The following is a 9,510-nucleotide window of genomic DNA, read 5'->3' on the forward strand; positions in this document are numbered from 1 at the left end:
TGCTATGACTGGGTTACACTGGTGGTTAGACAACTTGCATAACAAGAAGATTGTTTAGTTCATATTGGCTAAACTTCCTTCAGAGGAAGATAGGGTGCCTCTCATTTCCTTTCACAGACACAAGAACCTTGCTGTAAAGGCCATGCACTCATGATTGAAATGCCCAGTGCCTAGGTCGTTGCTCAAGCTAAGACAAATTTGATCAGTGGAAAGAACAAAGTTGCCAAACAAGTTCCAGCCACAAAATTCTCAAATATTTTCCTTGCAGGGTTTTTTTTTTTTTTTTTTTTGTGACTCCCAGGAATGTACGAAATGAGATCCAGGTAATAATTTGTGCAGCGTTGTTTAAAGAAAGGGAGCCTGAAGAACTGGTGACAGATCATAGAATGTGTTCATGTGTAAGCGTGTGAACATAACATGCAATAGACAGCCAAACTGGAGTAAAAAGTTTTATTGTCAAAGCTTCTTTTCTGATTGAAAGAACAGACAGAACTTTCTAAGACTTTTATATAGAAACCAATGTGTTCCTTTTGCAGAACATTGAAAAATGCAGAACCACAAAATGTGGCCCAATGTAAATAGAGCAGATGTCATAGTTCCCTTTTGTGTTAAAAACCCCCGAGTTGGTGAAAAAAATATGGCATACAGGTGGATAGGAACACTTATAAACAAGTGCGTAACTGCGCTTTTACTCAGCGTCATTTCCACACATTTACCAGCAATGAACAGAATAAATAAAGAATGTAATATATATGGAATAAACAGAAGAACAATATATTATCACTCAAATGAGTTGCTCCAAACTGCCCTAAATACAGATGCACTGTCAGGAAATGCCCTCCCTCTGCAATTCCCCTCATTTATTCGTCAGCTATTTTAAAGATTTTAATCTTTTTAAAGTGCATCAAAGGACACCACATATGTATTTTTTGTAAACCTCTCAATTCAAACTCTTTATTTACTTGATTTTGGTCTTGAGAGGTTTGGGCCTTGCATACCTGAATCCTCAAAATCAGAACAGAAAATATAACCCTTACAGATTTAGATACCAAAGACAAAGGGTTTCAAACACACATGAATTCCTGATGCAACATTCACTTGTTCACTTTGCTTGATTTTTGAAAACATTGCAATGCTAACAGCATACAATTCACAGACAGGCAAGACATCTTCCTTTTCATTTAAGAAAAAAAGGTTTCAAAGGCCCTTGTTTTCATTGCTGATTCTTCTGATAGCCTTCTGTTGACAAACTACTCTTCATCCAAACCTCCAAGCAGAAAGAAAGAGAGTGGCAGAGAGCAAGGGAGGGGTAGACAGACAGGTTTTGGGGGGGATTGTCTAGCCTGCTCGGTGACATGGCCTTCACATTCTGTAGAAATGTTGACCTTGTGCCAGGCAAACAGAGCCCTTCCGAATTACAGAGAGAAGAGAGAGAAAAAGACTATTTACAGGCCAGGTTTCTCCATTCTCTTTGACCAGTCTTTACAGTATGTACAAAGAATACTCTGACTGATTTGCACTCTCAGTTAGCACGGGCAATGCGAGTTTCTGAGCCAATGAAGTTGAGCATTGTCTGGACAAGCTCTGGGAGGTCATAATCGTGCTTCCAGCCCCAGTCGTTCCGTGCGTTGCTGTCATCGAAGTTCATTGGCCAACTGTCAGCTGGAGAGGGACAGATAAGGAAGACAGAACTCAGCACAGATTATAAAGGACATGCGGGTTTGAACAAACAAGCCTTAATTTCTGAATATTAACACCTGTGGAAAACAAGAAGGCAGTGAGTAGAGCTCAGACTTCCAATGTTGCACCTGGAAGTAACAGAACTGTTTGTGCTAAGCCAACCCCCTTTTGGTAATGTTTAGTAATGTTGATGTCAAAGAACACACCCCTTTTGGCCAGTCAGCTGAGAAAGTTGGTTAATACCACCTTGACTCATGATCAACCTTAGGTTTCGTAAATGTTACCGGAATGGGTTTGGAAAGTCTTGTTTACTGTCAGTCTCGCCCAAGGATTGCATTCAGCCCCACCCTTAGTCACGCCTGCTTGAGGCTGACTGGCCAAAAAGTTATCAGTTTGCAGGTCTATGAACCAACCTTCCAGTCCAGTTTTTATGCAAATTTGTCCAGCACTTTTTGAATTACACAGACGAAAAGGGAGTGATGGCATAACTCCCTGCAGGAGGTTTTGCCACCTTGGCAGAGGTAAATGGTTATACCTATGTGTGCACTGCCCCAGGTGGTGATATTTTCCTAATGATCTATACGACTATATGAGCCCAACTACAAGTAGGTCTACTTACCAATAGCCTGGCGGACAGTGTCAACATCATATGTCACTTCCAGATCGGGCAGCTGCTTCTGGACCTCCTGGACCAGTTCTTCAGGGGTAAAGCTCATGGCATTGATGTTGTAGGTCCTCATGCTCAGTGTGTCAGCTGGTGCCTCCATCACCTCCAGGGTGGCACGCAAGCAGTCGTCGATGTACATCATAGGCAGCCGTGTGTCAGGCTTCAGATTGCACTCGAATTTGCCTGTTTTGACTGCATCATGGAAAATCTGGACAGCATAGTCTGGACAGAGAGAAAAGCAAAAACACCATGACATTTCATCGTCTCTGAAGTTTTTACTTCAATACTGATTTATGCTTAGCTACACTGATATTACTAAGGAGTGTGACTTAGCACTATACTCTAAAATCATGAATACTATTCATAAATATTTATCATATACCAGTATTGTTAAGTTACACATTAAATTAACACCATAGTGACAAATCCACAAATCAACAGATGTAAGCTGAGGATATGGTGGCTTGTTCAGGGAAGTTAAAAATATGGAGAAAAGTTCAGCAAGTTATCTGCTGGCCTAAAAATACCAGTCATTACAGCTCTCTGGAATAAGTCAGTTACATAACAAACTTGTGACATGACAGGAGGGGTACAGGAATAGACAGATAAATGAAAATGGAGAACTTGAGTTCCAATGGGACCATCCGGTGGGATCTCATCTCTCACCTGTTGTGCCACCACCAGGCTGGGAGTCAGCGGAGATGATTCCTGGATAACGGAGACAGCGGAAATCCAGCCCATAACGGTGGTGGTAGTACTGTAAAAAGCAAACAGGAATAGGTTTTGGAGGAAATTTTAGAATTAAAAGTACCAAAAATGTACCAACCAAAAATTTAATGTACAGTATCTAGCAATAGTGGGTTAGAAAGAGAGGACTAATGCCATGATGAACTCCAAAGATTTTGGGTCAGTTGATGTGTGATCTTTATTTTATGGTGTTCAAACATGGGGGGGTATTCTAGAACTCACTTCACCCATCAGCTCAGCATGAACTTTGGAGACGCCATAGATGGTGCGTGGCCTCTGCACACAGAGATCTGGGGTAGGGTTGCGTGGAGAAGTGGGACCGAAGGCGCCAATGGTGCTGGGAACAAAGAGACGCAAGCCGTGTTCTGCTGCAATGTCCAGGATGTTGTGAAGCCCTAAGCAACAAAGGAGCCTAGCTATTAGGACACTGAACTACACCAACACTGAAGGAAACATTGTTGACATCTAGATTGTGAACACTGAACCCTTATACCCCAAGGATATTAAGTTAGCAAGTTGGAAGTAAACTCACCAGTGATGTTCACAGCTCGTGCCAGAGGTACATTAGCCTCTCCTACAGCACTGAGGAGAGCACTGTAGTGAACTAGCCAAGTGATACGATTGTTCACCACAATTTCACGTAGGTTCTTGTAGTCCAAGATGTCTGAGTAGATGAAGGGGCCTGATGGTGATAGATACGTTTGGAAATATTAAATGAATGTAAAATATTCACACACCCAATGGTATTTCCAATTCATATTGTACAAAGCCCTTAGTTGGGGTATTCTCAAAGTGAGACCCTCAGAAACATTTCAGGTGGCCTGCGATGAGAAACTCTTAAACACTGTTAAGGTCACCAGTGATCTTGGCCAATGTATGGCCTCTTTCGCTGTAGCGGTGTCAATTTTAAAGGCAGATGATACTCCTATCATATGAAACTAGTTGCCCTACAGTATCCATTGGCACTGTGTATGCCATGCTAGAATATTTGCAAAAGGGCTAACTATTTCTTTGGCCATCTTATGCTAATCACATGATGTTTGGGGAAAAAAACCATGCAGTCTTTTGCAACCTACATCACATAGTACTTCACTTTCAAGAATGGTAAAACTGCACCCCTCAAATTTGCAAGTGGATGCAAGACAAGTAGGCATCTCACAAGTTATGTATGACTCGCAAAATGTCTTGCAAGACATATTTTCATTTTCATTTTGTGGGTACATTAGCCAGTTAGCGAGATGGGAGAGCCTATGTCGTTGTACCTCACAGGTCAGATAGTGATATGCCTACTGTGCAAGCAGGGGAATGCAATGTGCAATGGGTTTAATAAAACATGCCATAATAAGAGTTATAAATAAAAGACAAGTTCAAGGGTGAGGAGCGCACAACTAGACTTTCAAAGAGGCTGAACAGCCCAGCAGTCAGTTTTCACAAATCTGTTTAGCCTCATTAACTACAACTTGTTTTTATTTTATAGTGCTGGCTACAAACCATTTCCAAGGCACAAACTGAAGACATGCACAACCTCTGACATTAAAACATACATTTCTCACATGACTTACAACTGGCATGACTTTAGAATAGGCTATGAAAGAAAAGATATGTTTTGGAATTATTCTATGTTCAGTTTTTTCTTGGGTGGCCCTCAGTCCAATGTCCCTCAACTGGCCCTCAGTCATCAAAACTTTGAGAACCCTTGCCTTAGTTCAATCAAAAAATGTGTCATGATATTGAAGATTGAAACTATTGATTTAATATAGACTGTGATTGTGTTTGAGTGTCATCACCCAGCTTGCAATAGAATCCTCATTGTTTTTGTTGAAAGGACTTTGCCAAAAGAGTATTTTTGTAGTTAACAAGCGGCTAATACATTTATTTATAGATGATTTGCCTGTTAAAATATATATATATTTTTGTTTGTTTTGTCAGATATCATGTGTTGGGTAGTGCGTACTGTTACATAATGAACCAGTGATTTCATGTGAGTTCACCAGTGGTGGCCGTTATGAGCCTCATTCATCACTTGTTTGGACAGCTCATTAACGGTCATTGGTATAACAGTCACTATGTGTCACAAATTGATTCAGGAAGCTGCACCAATTTATAAGAGACTTTTATAAGAGAATTTGACTTCCTCTTGACCAGCATGCATCAAAAATAAACAAAAAAAAATATACCAAATGGCTGAACATGTTTGAGAATTTTTTTTAAGCCAGCCAGCACTGTGTTTATCTTATTTGGCAGCTTATAGACTGTGATGCAAATAGCTATGGTAATACATTAACAAATTTCATCAACCTGTCCATGAACAGTATTGCAAAATACCTGCAGTTTTGACCAGGTCAGTGTAAGTCATAGATATGCTTGACAAAAAAGCTCAAACCTCCTCTCATGACTAAAAATCTTTTAACAAGACCTGGCCTAAACGTAAAGATGAAAACTTTCTAACATAAGTATAAAACAGACGAAACCCAGACTTAAGCATACTGCTTCAGTGAATATGAGTTGACTCACCACTGTGGAATACGTGGCTTGGTGGCTTTCTGATGTCAGACAGAATAACATTGTTGTTTCCAAACCTCTTTCTGTAAAGGAAGGAAGTTAGTGTTATACAACTGAAGAGGTATGTCTGAACGTGTCTTCAAAGCCTAAATGTTTTAAAGCCAAACCAACAACCACAAAAAAAACAACATTCTTAGACTTGCACTTGCACTTCTCCAGCTGTTGGCTGAAACAATAATTTGTGTGAAGATAAACACACGGTGTCAATCACACTAGGAGAATCTCTTACCGCAACAATTTGGCAAGACCGACGCCAAGCTGTCCAAGGCCACCTGCAATAGACCGAGACAGAGACAGATAATGAGAGGTGATGAAATCTAGGTCATCAGAGGACATTCAAGACTTTAAATCAGCAGCTAATAATCAGTACTAGTTTCCATGGAGACTTGAGTAATGAAGGAATAGAGTGGGCTATATGAAAAAGGTCAAGGCAGCTGACGCCTACAGATTTTTTTTTTTTTTTTTTTTTAAATTTCATCCCCGCTGATTTTGTTGACAATAAATGCTGCTGGTATTAAACCCCGGTAAGAGCACATTTCAACCAGGTACAGAATAATCCATCTATCTAAGATGGTGTGCATGATAATATGTCCACTGGTGTCAACTGTTTGGTTTATAAGCGCTGCACTTTATAATGTAAAACAAGTCTTAACTGCTAATTGCCCACCCAGATGTTGCTCACCTGTAATGAGCACCTTGGGATGGTCTGTCTCTGAGAAGGACACGGAGTGGAAGCTGGCGTCAGACGTCACCTGACGGGGGGAGAAGCTGATGTTGCGTACCGCCACTGTGAGGGGCTGGCAACCGCACCCTGGGGTGCTGAGCAGGGCCTGCTTGGCCACCTTGCTGAGGGTTCTGACGACAGGCATACTGTTAACTGTGGAAGAAACACAGAGGTTAAGGTTAACTATTTATCTGTGAAATTCAATCTGATAAGACTTTTTAATTATTGTAAGGAATTGATTTTACTGGCAACTTATTCTACAATACAAATATCTGACCATTTTGTAAATGGACAACACAACTCTAAAAAACATGTACGTTGACTGCCATCCTCTGGTTGCCTTATTGCAATACAGCACTTCAAGGCACAGAGCATGGGACTGGGTTTCAGGGATGTAGGAGTCTTTCCAAACCTCAGGCGCCAAGCCACAGACAGTACCCCATTTTCTTCTGTCATTTTTAACCAAGACAACATCAGCGCATGTACACAGTTAAAAATGAGAAAGCTCTCACAAACAGTTACAATATGTTATAATTTTGCAAGATTTCAAAAGCAGATGCAATGTGGTGAAACAGAAGCAGATCGCGCAAAAGTGATACTTGCATGGAAAAAAAAAACATCCATACAGATGTTGCTGAAGTGCAAGAAAACGGTTTCAGCTCACAAATGCTGCACTAGTTTTACACAGTCACGCGTGCCGTTGCCAGACAAACGCAGACAGTTGACTGGAGCGCAACCGACGCAAATGACAAACTGCGCTTTATTCGCATCGATAACGTTTGCAGATAGAACACCTGCATTTTTTTTTTAAATCTCAATTTTCTGGATACATGTGCATTTTAAATTCTTCATCTTTTAGAGGAGCAAAACTGTGCACACTGGAAATGTATCAAGGAACATATAATTTGAATAAATTCATCATTTAGACAAATGGCAGCCTCGGTGCTAATCTTATAAAGAGCAGCCGGCCTAGATGAATCACTTTGCAAGCAGTTTTTGGTACGCGGACTTCACTTCTGCTTCGAGAATTATTCCAGAAGTCACTTACCGTAGGTACGGGGAGCTTCCAAAGAGGAAGGATAAGATGAACCTGAGAGTATTTATACTGCCCTGCCTTCAGTGTCAGCCAATCAGGGAGGGAGGGCGGATAGAGTGATTCAGTATGAGACAACAGTGCCACAAACAGTGCCAAGTTGAGGCTGGGAGCAAAAAGGCTTGATAAGTTGCACTCAGGGTACGATACATTATTGATTTGGCTGGATGTAGACTTTAATACTGACAAGAGGGAACGTTTCCTCTTTGTGCGTCACTTGGCTCTGTGGCAAGGCACCTGGCACCAAATGGTCTCTAGGGAGGCCATAGAAAATCACACCAGGGGAGAATTCAAGAGCAGTTTCCCTGAAACTTTGCATCTGTTCAAGATACAGTGGTGACCTGCTTTTTATATATAACACATTGACCAGATTAAAATAATAATAATGATAATAATAATAATAATAATAATAATAATAATAATAATAATAATAATAATCCCCACTTGTCCCCAGAAATATATACTTTAAAGTTTTGGTGGCAAATGATATTGATATGATCCATGCCACAGTGCCGTGGGCGTTAGAGAAGCGACTCCCCTATTTTGTTGACAACTCAACATTAAAACACTAACATTAAAATTTGGCCCAGTGTAAACTATATTTTACTAAATTATAGCCTACTGTAATTGGAAACAGGCTTCAGGGCTGTAGGGGGGCAAAAAAGAAAAAAAGAGAAAACTCTTGCCTGAGATTCAAGCAGCCCAGAGTGCGCACCGACCCCCATCACCCAAAATGATGTGATCTGTATGCACTCTGCTGCCCATCATGGTTTACGCGCACATCACGTGGGCCCATTGTGTAATAATGCGCTCAAACCATATATATTGGTCTTGTCTTGGCACATACCGCATTGGCTCATTCAACTTCAATGCTGTCGACACTTTTAATTAAGTTTCCTGAATGGGTCATAAGGTCGTTGACCTATATTTAGACCGGCTGCTAGACTGACTCACGTTTCTTCCTAGTGCTCGTAGAGCTGGTCGAGGAGGCACTGACATAATGCACAAAACTGAGTATATGAAGTAGAGAGTATGGAGATACAACAGCCAGCATCATGAAAAATGACCCAAAGTTTGACACATTATGTCTCCTCCATATATTCTATATTTATTTCATGCACAAAATATGCCAGTCTGACGTTAAGCCTGTAAAAACCAACTTAATTGTCGCTCAGATACAACAGCATGCATGCAGACTGATGAGATGATGAGCAGTGGGGCATGGTGAAGTTGTCTTGGCACAGTGCTAACTCCATCAGTGCTCCGATAGTTTCGGCACAATTCAGTGCCTCACTAAAACTGAGAGGTGGCCGTGCCCAGAAACAACAGGAAAGCATCTCTTAAATAAAATACTGCTCTGCGTGCGCGTCCTCTGCACGTATTCCGTACAGAAAGTGGAAAACGCCTAAGGGAAAACGAATGCAGAATGTAAAATAGTCCCATAAAGTGAGCATGCGCTCGACTTAACTAACTAGATATTTGATGCATTAATTATTTGATAGAGAGAAAACAGAGAGTTTACTCACCAATGACTGAACAAAAGTGAGGTTATTTGTGCCAAAAAAGTGAGCGTCCCTTTATCCTCTTTGCCTTGCTGGATAATACGATGAGTCCTCCTCCCCTGTTGGTCCTGTCACTGCTAGGCTGAGCTTCTCTGACGTGACACGTGTGTTATCTCCGTCCAGTATTGCATCAGCTGCGTCCTCAAGTTATATATCAGTGACCATCTGCTGTAACGAGAAGCCGGCTTTCTCTCGGATTGGAGGAGCCTCGGAGGTGCGGTCATCCCTAAAGAGGCCCCTCCCATCAGGCGTCACCGACACGCAGCGGCCTGCGCAATGTTTGGCCAGAGGGCTACGGACCACCTCGCACTGCTGGAAAATTCTGTGACAAGGACGCGTTGTCTCCAAAACCGACTCCAAAACTGTCCACTGATTAATACGTGATCACTGTTCATTGATCAATGTCTATGGCCCTAATGTATGATAAGCCACCAGTTGATCAATGTCAGGCTACCATCACTATCTATCTATCCAT

At 41.4% G+C, this 9,510-nt stretch overlaps 1 protein-coding gene across 2 annotated transcripts; it reads right to left on the bottom strand.

Annotated features, from left to right (window-relative positions):
- Positions 1–436: 436 nt before the first annotated feature.
- tdh (L-threonine dehydrogenase) lies at positions 437–9,144 on the bottom strand. Of its 2 annotated transcripts, none has more exons than XM_030047514.1 (9): positions 9,000–9,144; positions 6,339–6,533; positions 5,886–5,928; positions 5,609–5,679; positions 3,627–3,776; positions 3,317–3,489; positions 3,014–3,104; positions 2,300–2,569; positions 437–1,662 (listed from the first exon to the last, which is right to left on the bottom strand). In XM_030047514.1, the coding sequence occupies exons 2-9, from the start codon at positions 6,523–6,525 to the stop codon at positions 1,523–1,525; spliced, it is 1,125 nt and encodes a 374-aa protein (XP_029903374.1). In that variant the 5' UTR covers positions 6,526–6,533; positions 9,000–9,144; the 3' UTR covers positions 437–1,522. The 2 variants fall into 2 exon arrangements, with proteins under 2 accessions (XP_029903374.1, XP_029903373.1); XM_030047513.1 differs by lacking the exon at positions 9,000–9,144 and adding an exon at positions 7,429–7,448.
- Positions 9,145–9,510: the final 366 nt, after the last annotated feature.

This window comes from Myripristis murdjan, chromosome 24, assembly GCF_902150065.1.
Source record: "Myripristis murdjan chromosome 24, fMyrMur1.1, whole genome shotgun sequence".
Classification (NCBI taxonomy): Eukaryota; Metazoa; Chordata; class Actinopteri; order Holocentriformes; family Holocentridae; genus Myripristis; species Myripristis murdjan.